This window comes from Ruditapes philippinarum, unplaced genomic scaffold (assembly GCF_026571515.1).
Source record: "Ruditapes philippinarum isolate M1 unplaced genomic scaffold, ASM2657151v2 ctg1599_1_1_1_1, whole genome shotgun sequence".
Lineage (NCBI taxonomy): Eukaryota > Metazoa > Mollusca > Bivalvia > Venerida > Veneridae > Ruditapes > Ruditapes philippinarum.
Window position 1 is genome coordinate 304,568 of NW_026862866.1, and position 22,667 is coordinate 327,234.

General features: G+C 31.7%; 3 protein-coding genes across 4 annotated transcripts in view; 2 read left to right on the forward strand and 1 right to left on the reverse strand.

The window, feature by feature from the left end:
- Window positions 1–279: 279 nt before the first annotated feature.
- LOC132720432 (NFU1 iron-sulfur cluster scaffold homolog, mitochondrial-like) overlaps window positions 280–22,667 on the reverse strand; it is a 43,807-nt gene continuing 21,419 nt past the window's right edge. The window contains exon 9 of the mRNA XM_060704579.1: window positions 280–289. The gene's annotated coding sequence lies outside the window, so the exon portion shown is untranslated. The remainder of the gene's footprint in view (window positions 290–22,667) is intronic.
- Window positions 2,257–9,351, forward strand: LOC132720420 (uncharacterized). Its single transcript, XM_060704562.1, has 6 exons — window positions 2,257–2,421; window positions 4,519–4,610; window positions 5,933–5,963; window positions 6,206–6,330; window positions 7,223–7,344; window positions 8,082–9,351. Exons 1-6 carry the CDS (start codon window positions 2,297–2,299, stop codon window positions 8,145–8,147), a joined length of 561 nt encoding a protein of 186 aa, XP_060560545.1. The 5' UTR covers window positions 2,257–2,296; the 3' UTR covers window positions 8,148–9,351.
- Window positions 13,695–19,058, forward strand: LOC132720421 (uncharacterized). 2 transcript variants are annotated; one of them, XM_060704563.1, is made up of 6 exons: window positions 13,695–13,905; window positions 16,444–16,535; window positions 17,087–17,117; window positions 17,412–17,533; window positions 17,866–17,987; window positions 18,795–19,058. In XM_060704563.1, exons 1-6 carry the CDS (start codon window positions 13,781–13,783, stop codon window positions 18,855–18,857), a joined length of 555 nt encoding a protein of 184 aa, XP_060560546.1. In that variant the 5' UTR covers window positions 13,695–13,780; the 3' UTR covers window positions 18,858–19,058. The 2 variants fall into 2 exon arrangements, with proteins under 2 accessions (XP_060560546.1, XP_060560547.1); XM_060704564.1 differs by lacking the exon at window positions 17,866–17,987.

Consider the following 22,667-nt stretch of genomic DNA (forward strand, 5'->3'; position numbering starts at 1 on the left):
ACTGATTTCCATGTTTTATGTTTCTAAGCTGTAAGTATTTAACACTGAGGTCATTGTTTCAATCATATGATAATTATAAGCTTAAATACAAGATGCTATAAACACAGATGTTACATTTCCCGGTGATAAATTGATTTACAGAACTGCGTAACTCGTTATTAAGCTGAACGTTTCAGTTCGTCACTACATCTGACGCCAATGTACTTTACGTGCTTATATTATTATAGCATGTTTTCCAAGAACAATTTACACTCTTTTACTTCTTCGCATTTTGTACATATCGGTTATAGAAATGGTATTCAAAAATGTCATAATATCAAGAAAAGGCGACTATGAACCTCTGCAACTCTAAATGACCTTAAGGATAAAGTTTATTCCAGAACTTATTAGAGCGGTCATTGACTTGTTTTGGGTTTGATGTACCTTTATGATAATACATGTATTTTGGTTATTTTATTTAAAGAAGATGGCCCTTTAAACCGATTTCGACAACTGCACAAAAAAAGTCAAAACGTTTGTGAACTTAATAAAGGCTCCGGTAATATCTGAAAATGCAATGAAATTGAAAAGTTTAGCAAGGGAAGGGTGACCCAAAGTAATACATGTATAAATAAACAAATTTAAAAACCACAAAATTCTTTTAAAGGTTTTAAACATAGTCTTTATCGGATTTAGAAAAGCATCAAATGCAAAATGTTTAAAATTTTAAAATTTAAATACATTGAAAATGGGGATTTTGCCTGTATTAAATACATGTATATATTTTGTATTGCAGTAATATTTTTCTTTTTTCAGCTGGTTTCAACATATTGAATTTTGCGTTTGGGGGCCTTTTTTAAAAAAATCCATTTTTTTATCTATTTTAAAATTGTTACAAATGATTAGATAAACGATGACAAGATAATAAACAACAGCTGATACAAAGGCTTTTATTTACTTACTAATGACAATGATGCTTAGGAAGAGGTGGAGGGGGAAAAGGGAAAGCATCAAGAAACAGTAAGGTTCCTACCATAAAATACCAAGGAAAATTTAATTACTGTAATTGATATAAAACAGACCTGTATTTCAATTGTGTCCGGCAAATGAAAAAACTAGTAAATCCATAGTATATGTATTGATTAAGAAGTTATAGAAAGTAGAAAATGCTGATGTTCAATATAAGCTTTTTTTCCTAAGCTTATTACATATTTTACAGCAACAAGGGTAATTCTCTGAGGTATGAGCAAATTTAGCTTATATTAGGCATTAAATATATTCATCATTTAAAACATACACATTTATGCTTTTATTTTATATAAACAACAAGTGAAATGCACATTATGCCCCAGAAATCCATATTTATTAAATTCTTTAGAAAATGTCGAACATGTGTCTACTTAGTTTTTTACTGTTTCAAACTTTTCTTGACATATTTGCACATCTAACAAAATTTTATAGTGTCTAGAAATACTTACCACAGACAAGCATAATTGTGACAAATCGCTGGTTTAAAATAAATGATTAGCATTATTGGTATTAAAATTGTTATGTATGGAATAAATTTGGTTAAATACAGGTTGTGAGTTATATTTTGTGTATAAATATTAAAATCACTTTAAGAATATATTAACTGATGGCACTGTATTGAATGCATACCATGTTTGCGTATTGGTGCACAGCGCATGCACTTTTTGTTGTGGTATTTTTGTAAATCATTTGTGGTGGGTGTTTGCAGTGTACTCTCCACATAACGGTTGCGAGCCACATTTGATTCACCAGTGTACAATTTAGCCACCACAATGTTCCTGGACAAGCAGTTTCGTTCACTTTCGCAAGGTACTGCTTAATACTTCTGTACGATAAAGTGCGAATGACCGTAGAAAGGATTCCATTATAAATCCCAACGAATGTGACCTGCAATCATTTTATTTCTATTAGCCTTAGATATGTTTCTTTTACATGAAAAGTCATGCGTTTTTGGTATAAGTATGCATATTGAGGAACGTTATTACTGGTAATACAAATTCATGCAACTTAATTATGCGTACAAATCTCATTGTCGGTAAACAACGAACCCGATGCTGGGGTTTAAGCAAAGGTTTGACCAAACTGATTATCTCTATTTCAATAAGTATCATGTTCTTTTGCCCCACAATTTACCCTAATCAATAAAGTTTTAGTGTTTTTCGTAAGTCTTGTTATTGTAGCAAGGTGTTACTGTTCGTAACAAAGTATAACAAAGTACACAAACTATATTTATACGGATTTAGTCAGCATTGAAGTGATTTGATCATATCAGATTGTGGAAGTTAAAATGGTACACGGAATTCGTGTTTACACTATCTTAATTATTTTTATTTTGTCTTTAAGTTACTTGGAAGCAAAAAGGCAAAGAAAGCCAAAAACAGTTGGAAAACGTTTAGACAAGCAAGGAAAATTGTAAGACATCCTTATTTGCTTCATTTTGTTTTATAAAATCTATTTCAAACTGTTACATTGCAATATTCCTTTTGTTTTATCTCTACCTAGTCAAGTATTCTGTAGCACAATACACTTCTTTTGTTAGAATTTGTAATTTTATTTCTATAATTTTCGATTATGAACTTTAACAACAATATTTAATAGGTGTTTGAACTATGTTATCAATAGGAGGACGTCATTGCTGCAATTGTTCAGATATGTATGCATTTAGAATATTATCTCGCTCAATGATTTGAAGTCACAAGAAAATCAAAATTATTGAGCAGATAATATTAACTACCTGCATGGTTTTAAATGTATCGTTGTCTAAACATTGATTACTTTTGTATGCTTAAACAATAATGGTAGGTAGACAGACAGTTCAAGTACGCTGTTGAAATACGGTATAATGTTAAGAATGGCTGTTCGCAGATGGTTATGATATTTTTAAGAATCTATTCTGTTCGTTGCTATATATTTTATGTGCATTCGTCTCAACAGAGCCATCATATGACTGTCAGCTGAACACAGCAATCCCTGACAGTTGCTATGGTGAATGAATAGTTGATAATGGTACAAGGTGCACCGTAAAACAAATAGCTAGTATATTGGTATCTAATTAGGAGCAGATCATGCTATTAGAAAACGTTATTTTAATGGTAGATATTTCATTGAGTCCATATGAAAATTTCAGAATAAATTTGTTCAATAAAGTCTGGCAAAATACCTTGCATTATCAGTTTCGAGAATGTAATGTTTGCAATATTCTTCATAGCTTAAGGTCCACCATTCAGGTGCTGTTTGTTGAGTCAAGTTAGTAAAGGCTGATCTTGCCCGTGTGACATTTTGTGTACCTAAGACTTATAAAAGGCTTTAAGGTAGAAAATTTTATATCGCTCTGCAATAATCCAGTGTTTCATATTATACACAGAATAGACTACGAAACGCGCCAAAGGACTGAAACTTCGTATGCTAAGTGTTTGTGCGAAGTGAATACCTCAAGGGAACTGAGTAAAGTTATCATTGAAATCAATAACAATCAAAAACACATTTTAATATGCTAAATTGCATTCATATTAATTTTTTGAACATTCCTCGTATGTTTATTATTATACTTAACGTAAAAAATATTTTTAAACTAAGCGATTGTTTTTTGAAAAATAGCAAACCCATAATAAATCGATATAAACTTATGTCATTTGTGTATAAAAAATAAATACAAATAAAATAAAAATGATAAATAATTAGAAAAAATAAGTTTTTTTTTGTATTATACAGAAGCTAGTTTTGTTCTATACGCTATATTCTTATAGAAACACTATCGGATCAGGTCATGGAACATACCCGTGTAAAAAAATCTTTCTCACAGTCACAACGGCTTGCCCTTGACGGGATTTGAATCTGCAATTCTAAATGATATATTTCAGACTTGTATTCAATATTTTCCTCTATATTTTGCAAGCAATATTTTACAATATAGATTTCCTCATATGTATTTTTGTATAAATGCTATGTTAGCAAAATGATTTGCACTACAGACATACATGGCCTGTATAAATCTGTTAATTAAAAAAAGAAATACTACAAAAAATACAGCCTCTGTTCCAAAATAAAGTTTCGAACTTGCAAAAAATGATAAATATCAAAAACATAAGCATAAATTATCATAAAAAATATCATGAAGTAATATAATACATAGACTTATTGTGTAAAAATCTATGGAAAAAATGAAAGAAATCATGCAAAAGATTAAATGAAATGCCCAGTCTGCTAAATAATATTTAACTTGATTAGAAGATGTTACCTTGAAATGAATATTTTCCCAAAATATCGACTATAGAATTGTTTGGACCTAATCACGATTGATCAGCTTATCAAATCACATTAGTTCAACCCTTCATTGTATTTTAGACGCGTATTCCAACAATTACAGTTAATATTGCTATCGTTTTATATTCTGAATAATCAATATTACAGATAAATGATTTTATAAAAGTTATAGAAATACCCGTATCAACCTAATATAGATTATTAAAATATATTAAAACATATTTGAAACGTCACGACTTTTTTCAGGAAATGCAACTCGAAGCAAGTCTGTGTGGACAAGAACGAACTTTGTGTACCCTATGACATGTCACCAAAGTGTAAATGCAAGAAACTCAAAGGTCAGTTGATCAACATCGGTTACTCTCCGAAAAGTTCAGTGTTTTTGGCTTTAGATTGTTTTTGTCGTTTTTTTTGTCATTGTTCTCATGCTATGTCCTTTTACGATTCCATGCTGCCGACGTATTACTGTCATGTTTTCAGCTTTCAGTTTTTATGCTGTCGCCTTAATTTTTGTCATGCTTTTGGCTTTATGTTTCCGTGCTGTCGTCATATTTGTATCATGCTTTTGGCTTTATGTTTCCATGCTGTCGTTTTATTTTTGTCTTGCTTTTGGCTTTATGTTTCCATGCTGTCGTTTTATTTTTGTCTTGCTTTTGGCTTTATGTTTCCATGCTGTCGTTTTATTTTTGTCTTGCTTTTGGCTTTATTTTTCCATGCTGTCGTCATATTTGTGTCTTGCTTTTGGCTTTATGTTTCCATGCTGTCGTCATATTTTAGTCTTGCTTTTGGCTTTTATGATTCCATGCTGTCGTCATATTTGTGTCTTGCTTTTAGCTTTATGTTTCCATGCTGTCGTTTTATTTTTGTCTTGCTTTTGGCTTTATGTTTCCATGCTGTCGTTTTTTTTGTCTTGCTTTTGGCTTTATGTTTCCATGCTGTCGTCATATTTGTGTCTTGCTTTTGGCTTTATGTTTCCATGCTGTCGTCATCTTGTGTCTTGCTTTTGGCTTTATGTTTAAATGCTGTCGTTTTTTTGTGTCTTGCTTTTTGGCTTTATGTTTCCATGCTGTCGTCATATGTGTGCCTTGCTTTTGGCTTTATGTTTAAATGCTGTCGTTTTATTTTTGTCTTGCTTTTGGCTTTATGTTTCCATGCTGTCGTCATATTTTGTCTGGCTTTTGGCTTTATGTTACAATGCTGTCGTCATATTTGTGTCTCGCTTTTGGCTTTATGTTTAAATGCTGTCGTTTTATTTGTGTCATGCTATCCCCTTTATGTTTCCATGCTATCAACAATTACAAATAAATATTTTTGACAAAAGTTTCTGTATTACTGGTTTGTTTTAAATTGTGAAGATCCCGTTTATATAACTGTATAACTGATGAAATGGATAAGAACCCCTTTCTTACAAAATTATGCTTTACACGAAGAAAGAAACAATTGAATCATTTTTTTGCTCATTTATGTGCATTTTAGTTCTAAAGATAATGACTCTCATATCGCATTGCAATTTGTGAATGTTCTGTTTGACAAAACCCAATAAACCAAAAAGATGTTATAAGTTCGTATTTCACTTCATGATTATCTTGTTAGTAACTTACTTTTATTAGTAAGTTTATTAAAAAAGTAATAAAAGAGTTCACTGTTACTTTATCTTCAGTGAAAGGATGCGAGGACATGCTCGGCAGATCGTAAGTATAGCAGAAACATATATATTGGGTCTTACTTTTTTGTTCTGACAGGTTTTTGTTCAAATGATTTATTTTACATTATATTATAATTCTAAATTAATTTATTATTCTTACTTGAAATGTTTTATTTTATTAAACTTATTTCTGTGTATGTGACATTATGCTACTGTTATTGAATGTATTCGAATTGATAAAACTAATTATATCAATATATGGAATTTAAAACTCATATTTGATTTCAGCGTGTGCAAATACGGTGAAGTTTGTCTCGACAAAAAGACTGGGAATTCTTGTAATAATAGACAATCCAAAGGGTGCAAATGTACCGTGCCAAAGGAGACCGCGCCTGAAAATACACCAGCTAAAGGTAACAGATATCATACCTACTCTTTGTTTATTGTCAAAGATGAAATGTTTTATAAAATTTATAACATTGTAGATTTGCATATCCTTGCTTTCTGTTTTTGTTTGTTTTCTCGTTTTCTTGTTTAGGTATGAACTATTAAAGGTACATTAGTCCAAGAAGCGATATTTCCCGTAGAAAGTGCAAACAATTGCTTTATAACTTGTTATAACATATTATGAAAATGTATTTTGCTTTGTTAAAGGATATAGCGCACGAAACTAATTTTGATTAAGTTAGTCAAATGTGGAATACTTGTCTTTTATGCAAAATATTAAATCGCTAATACCAAAGCCAAAACGCAAACAGCAAAATATGACTAAACTTTATTGCTGTAACTTAAAAAGGACTGCATAAATAAGCATATTTGAGGATCATTGTTCCTTGCACATAAACAAAAAATCAAAAGACGTTTCATAACATTTTTCAGTGATTATTATGATTAATATATTTAGTTTTAGCCTAATAAATGTAAAGGAGCTATGGCCAAATGAAGTTATATGTATGTCTGCCTGTCCTAATATTGTGTTCTTTTATCTGTTCTTTACGCCATATCTCGGCAGCCAGTCCATCTTAAAGGCTTTTCTAGATATCTATGCAGCAATTGCCATTTTTTTCACAAGTAACCAACAGAATATATATACATGGACTGGTGTTGTACAATGGATGTCATTTATTTTGCTGTAATAGTAATGTGGGTTTCAAGACATACGGACACTTCTAACATCATGTCATTCATTTGAGATGACATAATTTCTTATGTGTTTTAAATATTGGTGTTTGACATGGACTCATTGATCTTATTCTTCTAATGCATTGCTTTCATAGCTTGATTTCGATCTATTCATATTCATAGGTATAGGTTGTTATGTTGCCGTTAATTTGATCAAGATATTCATACCGTTAGACCACAAATTCCACACTATAAACCAGATGCCGTGTAAAGAGTGTATGTGCATGCCGAGATACCCATACTATGTAAGATTCTCATACTTCGTTACATTTAATTAATACATTATCGTATTGGTCTTTAGAATAGTGCAGCTTTTATGACTTTAGATTGTTTTTCTCGTTCCTATATTGCCATGATACCGATATTATGTTGCCATGATACCGACATTATGTTGCCATGATACCGACATTATGTTGCCATGATACCGACATTACGTTGCCATGATACCGACATTATGTTGCCATGATACCGACATTACGTTGCCATGATACCGACGTTATGTTGCCATGATACCGACATTACATTGATATAATACCGACATTACGTTGCCATGATACCGACATAATGTTACCAGGATACCGACACTATGTTGCCATGATACCGACATTTTGTTGCTATGATACTTACTTTACGTTGCCATGATCCCGTCATTACGTTGACATGATACCGACTTTATGTTGCTAGGATACCGACATTATGTTGCCATGATACCGACATTATGTTGCCATGATACCGACATTATGTTGCCATGATACAAACATATTGTTGCCATGATACCGAAATTATGTTTCCATAATACGGCATTATGTTGCCATGTAGTGTTACGTTTCCATTTAAGTTTCTTATACTTAATAACATTTAATTATTACATCACCGTATTTGTTCTCAAGAACATTATCTTTTTAAATACTGCTTGGATATTTCCATTGCATATCTTGTTTATTCTCCCCGTTGTTTCAGATATTTTTACTCTCTATTTCAGGTTGATTTTTGCCGCGTCAAACCAAATTGTAACGGTGCAATTCACCTGTTTGTCAAAGTTCCTTAGAGCGAAAATCCTGGAGCAATCATCAGACAAGAGAGGAATTTATGTTTTCTTAAAAATGACGATTTCTATGTCTCAATGTTTATCATTTACATACATATCATTTCGCTAACATAATATCAAAAAATGTAACTTGTCTTAAGTTTTGAAATTTCATAAGCTTATTTCAAAAACTGTGCCCTTTTCTTAAATTTCTGATTTTATACAGCACATAGTTTTTTCGGAAAGTTCTGTTTCCCTTGTATTACAAGGCACCCGGAAACAAAACATGTTAAAATTAATTTTGTGTGGCTCATTACAAATACAATTTCAACGTTCACAATTTTTATATAATAAAGAATTGTCTTGATTGTTTTCGAGTGAATGTTTTTCCTTAGATCACCTTTGAATTATACAACTGCTGTTTTCAGATGTGTTTAAAATCTTATGTGTTTTATGTGTATTATCTTTTCCATTTATTCAAAAAAACATTACAAAAAAACATTAATGTTGATTTTTAAGTTATTTGCCAAATCAATCTGTAATTTTACATGACTGTTGAAGTAGATGAAGCTCTATCCACCCAGCTAGGTTATTGGATATATGTATCTGGATATATCATCATATAACATATCTATCTAAACTACACCGTCATAAATTCATGGACAAGTATCCAACGGTCATAGCAACGTTAAAACATAATATGTCGTAAATAAAACAAAATTTGAGAGATAGTTTACTCAATTAAGGGAAAACTTGTGGTGTACACGTTTTATGGTATTTTGCTAAAAGTCGCATACTCATTATCTTTAAAATAAGCTAAGCTAGCGGAACATCTGACTGTAAAATTCATGAAGTTATATGTCAGGGGCTTTACATTCTTTCATGTGATAAAGCTATCCAACAACCTAACGAATTGACTGGGGTCCTAAACATGTGCCTAAAATAGAGTTAAAAGTTTATAAATTCAAATTTATTTAAAACTTGTAAATATTAACAGATTACTGGTCAGCTGTGCAACATCTCCTAGTCCTTATCATTTATTTTTCGCACATATTGAACAACAGTATCTAACATTATCAATGAGGACAAGATGCCTTGCTATAACTACCTCAACAGGTAACAAAATCAAACACGAAGTAATTGAATCTTGCAGTTTTTGTTGAAAAGTGACCATATTAACTCCTTCTCTCTTGTTATGTTTATTCCGTGAATAAATTGCAATAAATTTTGCATAAAATATGAACAATAAATGATATTAAACGTAAATTTCTTGTATGTTGTTTATACTTTTCTCCGAGTACTATTTATAAGATATGATTAAAGGTAGTTGGCGTCCATAAATACATATAAATACTGAGGAAATAAAACAAACGAAAAAAAATATCTATTTGAATTAACATATTACATGATTATTCATAAATTTGCTTTGTTATATACAATAAATACATGGACCTGAAGATGCAAGCTTGATTAATTTTAGAACAATATCCTGCTATTCATGGTTGCTATCCAGTTGACAAATGTCTTTCCAATTAGCAATCGTCTGTAATTTAAGTACTCCGTCACCCAGATTTGTCCCAATCATGGCGAAGTGTAGGGTGATTGTTGGCTCCTGAAATGTAAAACAAAGCACAGCAGAAAAAGGGTTGCGGGAGGGTGGGAAATTAAAAACCTAATTTGTTAAGATTTTTACCTTTACTTACAGAGTTCCAGAACGAAAAGGACGCAGCGGGCTAACGAAGCTCCTTATATAGCGTTCTAAATATAGTTCTCAGACTGAGCATGCGTATTGATGCGCTGTTCTACTGTTCAATAAATCAAGAAATATGTCATTCATATAAAATAAAAGTGTTCAATCTTATTGATTAAACATTGATATTAATTCAATATTTACCAATTTGCTTAATTTTTGTATTCTTCTGAAGCCGGAGCTAGGTGTGTGGATGGTAACTTGCACTTGTTAGTACTATGAACAGGCTCAATCAATCCGAGCCTGCAACATTTACAATTTTGTCATTTTGGGCGTTGTTTCAGAATTCATTTATTCCTCTATTTTGGTAGTGATAGAGGTATTCCTATTGCACAAGTATCCATAACTCGAGACAAAACATTTTAAAGTTACATCGGTTTGCCTTTTGAAAACAGAACTCAACTTCAGTGCCTTGTGCTTTAAAATCAACACTCTAAACACTATAATGACTTTTCATTAAATAATATTGAACATGTAACATAAATGTTTAATAACAGAACAACTAATATTTTTGAGGCAATGTCTCTCCGTGTAAATAATTTAGATGATATTATTTTCAATTAAACATCAAAGAGTTAATAGCTAGAATTGTATGTGTAATACTAACTTGAACCCGTTGGTGATAGCTATCATGGCGTTAACGTTGTGTGTCGGACTTGCTCAAACAAAAACAAATCTATGTATGATTTATATCATAGCGAAAATTCCATTTCTATTTACATGTTTCTTTTAAAAAGATGCATTCCGTATAAAACAAACTCCATATTTATGGAGCAAAATTTGTTGTATATGTAATGGAATAGAAGTGACAATACATAGGCCATTGTATATTCTGTTTACAGTAACTTCACTTGCTTTCTAGTGGCAATTTTTGAAGCTTTGTAGCGTTTCAGTACCAGTCTTACACAATATCCATTATTATGTATAACAGTATAAGCAAATATAATGATGGAAAACAGTCATTTTTCGTACATTTTCTTACTTACATAAAGTTCCTATCTGTCCATATATTATTATTGTAAAACGAAACCAAAAACAATATTAAAAGGAAAGGTAAAAAAGAACGAAAACCGCAACAACAACAAAAAAAGATTAAAAATAAATAAACAGTGCACGAACTATGGAATGCCGGTAGGGACATGCCACTTTGCTTATTTGCCAACTACTTAATTGCTTATTTGCTAATTGCTGATTTGCCAATTTGCTTATTTGCCAATATGCTTATTTGCCAATTTGCTTATTTGCTAATTGCTTATTTGCTTACACATGCATACATAATTTTTTATGCTATTGTCAGGCGAAACGTGCGACTCGCTAAGTTCTTGTTTGATATAAAATAACAAGTCTTTTGTAGACTTTATTTCAGCTCATGAACCTATATATCATGTTAATATTATGTTTATAAGGTTTTGTTAATTATAACTTGTGACAATTATGATCAATCCATCATTACCTAGAATATAGGTAGAAAAGACAGGGATACATTTTAATCAATTTCGAAAAAAAGAAAATTCAGTTTCAGAAAGTAGTTGTTTTTTTTAATTATCTTGAGTTTCCGTTTTAGCTCCACTATTCAGAGAATAGGGATGCTATTCTTAGTAACTTGTTTTTTCTGTCATATCTCTGTTACTTTTGCTGATTCGTGCATCTTACTGCAACTTTGCATAAACTTTGAGTTACAAGCATGCATACAAAGTACATGTACATGAAGAAGCTGTGCCCGTTATATACTGAATGTCAAGGTCACCAATGTATTGTACTGAGAAACCTTTGTTTTTCTGTCATATCTCTGTTACTATTGCGTAATATCTAACTGTTACTTCACATAAGCGTTAAATAGGCAGCATGCATATACACAATATTCAAGAGGCTTTGTCCATTATACCCTAATCATGGTCATGGTCACCTGATAGCATGTAAAATGTACAATATGAAAAAATGGAAAAGTGTGACCAAATTTCAAAACCATTGACCAAAGCAAAATGTTGATGCAACACACTGACATAAGTGATCTCAAAATCTTACAGAGCTAAAAACAAAGCCTATTGCTTAAGTGCAAAGACAAACACCCGTGTTAAGCATGCACCAAATGAATCATTCGTGATACTATGTGTTCGTACCACTAAAATGAGGCCCTCTGTGACAAATCTGCTGAGAATAACGACATTTTATATGCCATAAAATAATAAATAGTTTTGTTTTCAAGTTCTTTTATTTTCAATCTTTAACCAATATTTTTCACTTATATATGACTAATCAAGTGTTTATTATGCCACCAATCTCTGACTTAAGCTGCACAAACAGATCTATAGCTGCAACACATTATGAGGCATTCTCAAGCACAGATGCTGGCGGGTCAGATCCTGCCCCTAACGTGATACGCGTCTGTAAACACTATATCAAAACTATTTTAACATTTATTTAAATAACAATTGGTAATTCGTTACAACGATAAAACCATTAAGTACTTTATTGAGACTTGGTGGTATATGGTATTTTTTCATACCGGTATATGTAAAAATTGTTTGAAAATCAGTTTTAACGATGTCCAATTCGCGTTTAAATATTAAAATATTTTTAATAGAGTGTTTACAGGGGCACGTATCACGTTGGGGTACGGGATCTGACCCCAAGCGTCTGTGTTCTCAAGGACATGTCAGCCATCAGTTGTAGACATATATCTGCGTAGGCATCACTGCAATTAAATTCATTGACCAACAGTATTCTTGGAAAAACACTAAATTTACAAGAATACTGTTGGTGAAAGTTAACAGATCTGACTCAACTGGTTGTCTGTAGTCAGATGTTCCATATACTTCCGGCACAGTGTAAACTTTTTCTATTGCAAGAAAGCAAATTAGCAATAGGCAAATAAGCAAATACGTAAACCAGCGGTTAACAAATAAGCAAATTAGCATTTCAGCAATTGGCAAATAAGCAAATTTGTCATTAAGCCTATCAGCCATTGGCAAATAAGCAAATCGGCAATTAGCAAATGAGCAATTCAGCAATTGGCAAATAAGCAAATTGGCATGTCCCTACCGGCATTCCATAAACGAACTGATAAAACAATTTTTTTACGAAAAAGACTTGCACACTTATATGCCAAACATCACTCATTTAAACCAAAATATCTATACAGTTTAAATGAATACACTCAAGGACCATCCCCAACAAAAATTGTGTTTCATTTCATATTTGAGTAATTTTGGAGAGACACAAACAACTATGCGTAAAGTGATAATAACTGTCATTCCTAATTTACTTTTTCTATGATTTTTCTTTAAATTTTCTTTGTCGAGGTCTATATGAAATATATATACCAAGAGACTACTGTTCAAGAAATACAACCCAAGTTCATTGCATCTTGTTTCGGTATGTGACATAGTTACAGGGCATGTCCTTTCTTTATCGGCATGGTATTTTCATAATTCTTTTATCCGAACTAGATAAATTCTCCTTACATGAAACAATCATTGATTGAAGTATTTAGTATGAATTCAGTGGAATGTTAATACTGGTAATACAGATTTATGCAACTTAATTGTGCATACAAATCTCTTTGTCGTTAAACAACGAACCGGATGCTGGGTTTTTTGCAAAGATTTGTAAGTAAGTAAGTAAGTAAGTAAGTAAGTAAGTAAGTAACGACTTTATTTTATGAGGCTAACACATTCAGTTTCCCGATCTTCCATGCGGGCCTCAAACTGATTATCTGTAATGCAATAAGTATTTTGTTTTTGTCTAAAAACAACTATCTTGGCATTAATCAATAAAGATTTTGTTTTTCCCCCGTCATTTTTGTTAGTGTAGCCAGGTGTTGCTGATCATAACATAACAAAATATTCAGACAGGTATTAATACGGATTTATTCAACATTGAATACCAGATTGCTTAAGTTAAAATGGTACACAGAATTCGTGTTTGCAGCATCTTAATTATTTTATTTTTGGCTTTAAATTATTTGGAAGCAAAAAGGGAAAGAAAGCCAAAAACAGTTGGAAAATGTTTAGATAAACAAGGAAAATTGTAAGACATTTTAATTTGCTTTATTTTGTTATACAATTTATTTTAAAGAATTTCACAGTATTCTCTTTATATTAAACTGTTCCTGTATTTAGCAATAAATAGTATTTTTTTTGTTTTGTTTTGTTTCAGAAGAGTTAATGACTTTAAAAAATTATATTTAAGCATTTGATATTGAAAAAAGTGTTTTAACTACATGTATTTTATCAATAAGATCGACGAAGAAGTTAATTAATTGTAATGAAAATAACGCGATTGTTCAAAAATATAATATTATGCGTCGAGAAAAATTGCCGCTAAATAATCAAGTAAATTAATATTATTGAGTAGATACACTGTAAGCTTCACTTTGCTAATCGCACCAATCATTTAAAATAGTTGTTCGTTGGTTAAAGAGATTCAATTCAAATATGCGTTCATCTCAATAGACTATCTATAACTGATGATTCCTAGAATTTTAAAAAAACAGTTGCTACTGAAACAAGATGCTGCGTCATAGATATCATCTCATTTGGAGCAGATCGTATTATTCTTAAATGTTATTTAAAAATTGTGTACAAGATATGTGATCCGTCTGCTGATAGGTGAGCCTAAATGGCGTCTGCTGATAGGTGAGCCTAAATGGAAAACAAAGAATAATTTTTGGGCAAGAAAGTAACAAAATTTGCATTGGGAGCGGACCATAAATTCCTAGAGTGTAATGTTTTCAATGTTCTTCACACCTCTGGGTTTCGCCATTTAAGCTGCTGTCACCAAAGGCAAATCAGTAAATGCGATACTATACCGAGCTTAATTTCCTTCGAGCACACAAGAACTGTTAAAAAACGAGGACGCTCAACAGTTGAAGGCATCGCCAACCACTCACTTACAAACGCACTCCGCTGCTTACATACTTAGCGTGCACCTATTTATTAATTAATGTCGTTTATGAATTGAATTGGGCTTGTGTGGGTTACGTAGGAAATGACTTAGGTTCAATTGTGATTCGGCTGCGAAGCCGTGTATTATATGATTATAGATTTGTTAATAAAAACCTTCACATACATCATCTTTTCGCTTCATGAAAAAATTTTTTAAAAATTGGCCCAAAAAATTTTTTTTACATTTTTCCCTTTAAATGGAGAAAACAATGTTTTTTTATTTCCCTTTTAAATAATGGACCGGTTTCAACTGTCCTGTTGGGGTTTTTTCCCAAAATTTGAAAATCGTGAAAGCAAAGTTAAAATTAAATCATGCGTCACCTAAAGGATTTGGCGAAATCGCATCGGTATAAGAGCTGTTACATTGCACTGTCATAAAACATCAGAATTTTTCAATCTTTCCGTTAACAAGTTCATTTTGAGGAAGCTTTTTTTTCTTTTGAGATGATTTGGATAGTGCTAAGCAGACATCATTCTGGTTTCAAGGCGTCTTTTATATAGTAAAGCGAAGTTTGTTTGTTTGGGTTTTACGTCACATCGACACAGTATAGGTCATATCGCGACGTTCCAGCTTTTCTGGTGGAGGAAGAGTTCAGGTGCCCTTCCGTGCATTATTTCAGGCACGAACGGGCACCTGAGTAGAACCACCGACGTTCCGTGAGCTAGCTGGATAGCTGTAAAGCGAAGTCACACGAGTGCTGTTTTATTTTGGTTCGATTTTGTAACGAGCCCGATGTCTTTAATGTCTTATATACTATATTTATGATCAAAATTGATATTTTATTTATTGTACGGCCGTAATGGAACTTTCGTGTCGTAACGCTTTCCCCTAATTCCAACAACTGCGCAGATCTAAACAGACATTCGACTAGGTAGCATTTTATTTTGCCCTTCTAAAGGTGTCTAATGCACAGCTGACCATTCCTGTTCAGCCATTTTACGCGTGCGTAAAACCTCGCTTGTTTTTGTTCGTATAAAATTGGTAATTTTTGTTGTGATAGTTCACAGAACTTAACATATACGGTAGGTAATGTGTCTAATCTGTTACAGCTTTTTTTTACTTAAGTTTAGTTATAACTGTTAGAAGGGTTGTTTTATTAATTGAATTTTTTTTGGTTTTTTTTTGAGGGGGGGGGGGGGCCATTACTTCTATGGAACTATGTCAAAAATTTTAAAGGAGTTTTTGTAAAAAATATTACCGAACAGCTTGAAAACAGAGTTTAAAATCATATTTAACCATGCACATCAGGCGTGTAAAAAACTTTCAGAAAGTTAAACAGTAGAAAACAAATACGATACAATATCTTCATTTACAAGACGATCTAAGGTAATGCATCTTCAACCGCAAAGACCACAAAAAAGAAATTTGTTGGACACAAATAAGATTGATTAATTTATTGATTCTTAAATGTTAAACCCTTAATTATATTTAACAGTTATATTGAAAACACTGAAACATTTTTTTCTTGCTATGCATACTTTGCGTTTTACCGTATTAATGTTTTATGTTCATAACATTATGTACCTAGATATAATCATAATACATGTATATCTAAAATAATGTCTATGACATTTAAAGAATGAATTAATCTAAATCTGATCCAAAAGTACTATTTTTTAGAAAATGCAACTCAAAGCAAGCGTGTGTGGACAAGAAGAAACTATGTGTACCCTATGACATGTCACCAAAGTGTAAATGCAAGAAACTAAAAGGTCAGTTGATAAACATTGGTTAATTTCAACTTAGTCTAACTGATGAGGGGGCGTCCATGACCAGGTTGAGGTCATTGACCTCAAAAACCACTTGCCTTTCACCGCTGTGTTTTCGGATTTTGGATTCTTTGGAATGAAGAAGCTATCTATCTAGCTAACTTACGGAACGTCGGTGTTTGCACGGTGCCCGTTTGTGCCTAAAATAATTTACGGAGGAGCATTTAAGGTCTTCCTCCACCAATAAAGCTGGAAAGTCGCCAAATGACATGAACAGTGTTAGTGGGACGTCAAAACGCAACAACAACTAAGTGTTGAAATTCGAAAAAGATAATCATTGTAATTTTAGCTTTCAGTGTTTCTATAGCCACAATAATAACCATTTTGAAATTGTACAGTTTGACTTGTTTGACGAAGGTTTAAGCCGAGCAACTAAAAAATATATACCCATGTTATATTTATACCTTAAATATCAGTGCATTAACATTTTGTAACTTACTTATTACTATTGTTATGTTTATCAAAGTAGAAGTATATTTTTGCTTTATTTTCAGTGAAAGGATGCGAGGATATGCTCGGAAGATCGTAAGTATAGCAGAAACATATATTTTTGTTCTAACATATTTTTTTATATAATGAATTTATATAATGTTATATAAAATTCTGGAAACAAAGTGATCTCTCGGAAGGATTGATCACAACAAAATAACATATGAATTGCAGACTCGGTTTCCAAAATACAATAGAAGAAGAACTCAATAGTCTCGCGTAAAAAGTGATGATATTGTCTATCTTATATCAGTGAATGCAACCACATGCATTTAATGAATGTATTTGAATTGAGAGAATGTGTTTTAATATAGATGGTATTTATTTTAGCGTGTGCAAAACTGATGAAGTGTGTCTCGACAAAAAGAAAGGAAATCCTTGTATCAACAAACAATCCAAAAATTGTAAATGTACCGTGCAGAAGGAGACCGCGCCAGAAAATACACCTAATGGTAAGTATGTACATCTTCTTTGTTATTTATTAGCAAAGAAATACTTTATAAAAAATGAACGCACTTTTCCGTGTCAATAAAGACATATCAATTCAATTTAAGAATTGAATATCCTAGCCTTCTGTTCGTGTTTGTTTTCTGATTTGGTTAGAAAATAAACAAAACGACGTTTAATAAATTTTGCCTCATAAATCGATACGAAACGAAGGTACATGTGCCAAAAGTTGCAAACGTGATCATGAAAGTTCTATGCTGTGAGATTTAAGGCTGTATCTGCTTTCATTGCACGTGAAATGTTGACATGACATTGATGTCGACCTATATATTCTTAGGTCCAGGCTGCTTTGTCGCCGTTGATTTGATCAAGATATTTATACCGTTAGACCACAAATTCCACACGATTAAAGAGATGCCGTGTAAAGAGTGCATGTGCATGCCGAGATACCCACGCTATGTAAGCTTCTCATACTTTGTTACATTTAATTATTACATCACCGTATTGGTCTTTAGAATAGTGCAACTTTTATGACTTTAGATTGTTTTTCTTGTTCCTAAGGTTTGGGTAAAAATCAATTGTAACACAATCGTGCATTTCTATAGAATAATTTAATTTTCTTAAATTCAAATGTGCCAACGGGTATTTCTTTAGAATCACTTAATTTTCTTGAATACAATTGTAACACGCCCGAGTATTTCTGTAGGATCATATTTAAACTTTCTTTAATTGAATTGTTACACCACCGGCTATTTCTATAGAATCTTTCATATTTTTTTTAAATTCAATTGTAACACGCACGTGTATTTCTGTAGGATCATTTAACTTTCTTAAATTCAAATATAACTCTATCGTTATTTTTTTTAGAATCATCCAACTTTCTTAAATTCAATTACAACATCAAAGGGTATTTCTGTAGAATCATTTAATTTTCCTAAATTTAATTGTTACACCGCTGTGTAATTATAAAACTTTCTTAAATCCAATTGTAACGTAACAGTGAATTTCTAGAGGAATCATTAAACTTTCTTAAATCAAATTGTAACATCATCGTGCATTTCTATACGATCTTTAAACTTTCTTAAATTCATATGTAACATCATCGTGCATTTCTATACGATCATTAAACTTTCTTAAATTCATATGTTACACCACTATCTGATTCTTGAGGATCGTTGAAAATCTTAACACTGTTTGGATATTTCGTGTATAGTCCTTTCTTCCAGTACTTAAGAGACTTTTACTTCTACATTGTATATATTTCAGGTTGATTTTTGCCGCCCAAAACCGAATTGTAATGCAGCACTTCACCTGATTTTCGATCCATAAACGGACATCAGATGGTCATCAGACAAGAAAGAGTCTTTTCTAATTTATGAAGATTTTTATGTTTCAATGCTTATCATTTATACATTTATCATCTTGCTTACATGACATTACAATACATATTATTTTCTGTTTCAAGTTTTTATAACCTTATTTTAAAAACTTTTCCCTTTTCTTAAAATGTATTTTCTATGGCACACAGTAAATATTGCAAAAACATTACATCGTACATACTTTTACATAAAATGTATTTTTCCCTTTTTCATTAAATGTCTTTAGAACACAGCAACTGCTTTTAAGTGTATTTGTTAAATTATTACATATTCAAAAATAAAATTACATTGTTGACTAAAATTTATTCTTAAACAAGTGTTTACGTTTGACATGCCTAATTTAGTACCTGCATCCAATAAAGGAGCTGGTCAAATAGGTTTTTAGATCAATCATCATACAACATATTGATAAAAAAACAACGGAATGAAACATGGACAAAGATTCAGTGGTAACAGCAATATTCAATAATTTGAAAATCATACGTATAGTTGGCTGTGAACTCAATAAATAAATACCCAAAACTAATTCGACAAATTAATTTTAAACCATTAAAAAACAAGTACAGTGGGGATATTTCCTGCAAATTAAAATACATTGTTATATTTGAATTAGAATTAAAGAAATCATATCTCCGGGAATATTGAAATGATGATGGTTTCTAGCTTCCATACGAAAGGACGGCGGCCCTTTACACCTGCCCAATGCACGGAGTGGCGCCTGAGGATTTCTACCCGCCGGTAAGCCTGGAAAGTTGTCATATGACATATGGAATGTCGGTGTCACTGAAAGTCCGACCAATCGCTGAAAAAAAGGTTATTTGATAATGGTCAATCAAGTAAAACATAATAACACATATTTATCGTAACGTTACATAAGGTGACATAATGTTTTAAGGAAGAGTAATTGTTTGACAAAAAGAAGCAACCCGCATACCATGTATACAATTGTGAATATATTCAGAGAAAATCTACATTATTTTTTTATACATTGTACGATTACATCAAGTTAATCGTGTTCTTCAGATAAACGACAATGAACAACATAAAATTTGATGTTTTTCGACATAAATTTTAGTATTGTGCACCTGTAAAAATAGGCTATGTGCTCGCATTGCAAGAGCATGTAAGTTTTTGTCACAGCTTGCCCTATATAAAATAATTACGCACTTATAACAAGAATGACTATTGCAGAACGCCATCAAGCTGTCGAAATTATTCGGTAAGTTAAAGTCGTAATCTGTTTTATTTATTAATATATAAATGCAATTAAAATGACATTATCATGATTTTATCAATCCATAGTCATTTTATATTATTGATGGGAAAGACTTGCAAAAATAAATAAATACATCCTTTGAACCACAAAGATCGTACACAGCACTCAAAGTCGTGGTACTCTTCAGATCAGTTCACAACAGCATCTTTACAGACACTTTTCATCATGAGGACAATGCGTCTTGTCCTGCTGTAACAGCAGACGACGGAAATACAAAACCTTTAAACAAAATCAATTATCTTGCAATATCAATGAGGACAAGGTGCAGCATTGCTGTAATTTATACAGCGGGTGGAGATGCAGAATCATATACGACTCAAATTCATAATACAATTTTTGTTTCAAGAATGATCATTTTAATTCTCTCTTATTTGTTCCTGTCAATACATTGCAAATCAATTTGTGTTTTACATATAAACAATAAATTACATCAAACATATATTTGGTTACTTATACTTTCCTCCGAGTACTGGCTCTAAGATATGGTAAAGGATAGTTTGTAAAAGTAGTTTATACATTGAAGGAATTATGCTTTTAAAATGTTACTGCATACAACTGCCTTTGTACATGTACACGAAATTGAATATGCAATGAAGAAAAGCACAGTCACGGTATTGGAAATTGAAAGCTACCGTCCACGCCCTTAGCACCAGCTGAAGCAGAATTCAACATTTAAACATGTACAAGTAAAAATTAGCTGTTTGTTGTATGCAGATGATTTGTTATTGTTGTCAACTACACCAAAAGGTTTACAGAATTGTTTGAATAAGTTATCAACATTTTGTGACAATAATGGTCTTATAGTAAATCTTAAAAAGACAAGTATTTTGACCTTTTGCAAAAGTGGAAGGCTTTCTAGTGAGAAATTCTACTTTAAGGGAACTGAAGTTAATCATGTTAAAAGTTATAAATATCTCGGAATTATTTTTGCATCATCTGGTACTTTCAGTTACTGCCAAGATGATCTTTATAAAAGAGCACTGAAAGCAAGTTTTAAGATTAGTAAGGTTTTTGGTCAGCTACACCAAAATGTTGACACTATCATCCATCTTTTTGATCATACTATTAAACCCATTCTTCTGTATGGTAGTGAGATTTGGGGTATACCAAATATTAGTAGTTCTATTGTTAAGAAAACAGATTATGTGTTGCTGAAATCCTTTGGAAATATGTCCTGTGATAAGATGCATGTGAAATTTTTAAAATATATTCTGGGTGTACACAAAAAAACATCAAATGAGGCAGTATGCAGTGAACTAGGACGGTATCCACTATTTGTTGATGTAATATGTAATTATGTTAAGTTTTACCAAAGACTGCTAAGTGGAAATGTTAGCAAATTACTATCTGCTGCCTTTATTGAAAGTCAAACATTATTTACGGATAAAAAAGTTTGCTGGGTTTCTGGTGTACAACATTGTTGTAAGCATTTAGGTATATCTGATGCTGGTTTAACCAATAAGAACTTAGTAAATGTTGTTAAACTCAAGTTAGTGAAAATGTACCAAACCAACTGGTGTTTGAATATCTCAGGTACTGAAGGGAAACTTAGAACATACTCTTTGTTTAAACAAATGTTTTGTAGAGAAGTGTACTTTACCATATTAAGAACAAAGATATAAGAACTTTCTTCACCAAGTTTAGAGTAAGTGCACACAGATTGAAAATAGAAACAGGCAGATATAAAAAGATCCCAGTAAATCAAAGGTATTGTAACTGTTGCTCTTCCAATCTTGTAGAAGATGAAATTCATTTTTCCATGTGTTGTACAAAATTTGATAGTAATAGAGAACTACTATTTAGACAAATTGAAATATTAAATAAGAACTTTTATATGATGAATAATAAGCAGAAATTTGTTTGGTTAATGTCCTCAGAAGACCCTAGAATCTTGAATGTCTTTTCTAGATACCTTCTCGAAATTTATAATAAAAGAAATCTTATGTAAGGTAGTACTATTAGTAATAAAAATTTGTCAGACCATTGAATGTATATTATTGTACTTGATTTATTTACTTCTTATTTTAACATTACTATGCCTGTGTTTTTTTTGTTTGTTTTTTTTCCAATAATACGAAATAAGCTTTAGTTACTTTATTGTCTTCATTTCTACCATACAATACACAATTTGTTGGTTGATATATTTTGTTTCATGCCTTATTTTTTTATGCTTGTGATTATATATGTCATATAATATGACCCTTGATTGGTGAAATAAAATTATTCTATTCTATTCTATTCTGCGGATGGTTCTAAATTCAAAATTTCACCATTTTCATGTTTAAATGTTGCATACTGCTTAAGCCGCTACCAGGGAACATGGACGGTAATTTGCAATTGCCATTACCATCTACAAACAGGCTCAATAAAACCGGTAATTTCGTCGTTTTAGGCGTTCTTTAGAGATACTGTTTTCTCTATTTTGTAAAGGAAGTTCATAATCCCCAAACAATATTTGAAATTTATTGGCCTAATGGCTTACCT

Excerpts from the sequence above, each read along its gene's own strand:
- LOC132720420 (XM_060704562.1), top strand. The coding sequence starts at position 2,297 with ATGGTACACGGAATTCGTGTTTACACTATCTTAATTATTTTTATTTTG. Across the intron at positions 2,422-4,518 it reads TTAGACAAGCAAGGAAAATT|GAAATGCAACTCGAAGCAAG; the intron begins GTAAGACATCCT and ends GACTTTTTTCAG. Across the intron at positions 4,611-5,932 it reads TAAATGCAAGAAACTCAAAG|TGAAAGGATGCGAGGACATG; the intron begins GTCAGTTGATCA and ends CTTTATCTTCAG.
- LOC132720421 (XM_060704563.1), top strand. The coding sequence starts at position 13,781 with ATGGTACACAGAATTCGTGTTTGCAGCATCTTAATTATTTTATTTTTG. Across the intron at positions 13,906-16,443 it reads TTAGATAAACAAGGAAAATT|AAAATGCAACTCAAAGCAAG; the intron begins GTAAGACATTTT and ends ACTATTTTTTAG. Across the intron at positions 16,536-17,086 it reads TAAATGCAAGAAACTAAAAG|TGAAAGGATGCGAGGATATG; the intron begins GTCAGTTGATAA and ends CTTTATTTTCAG.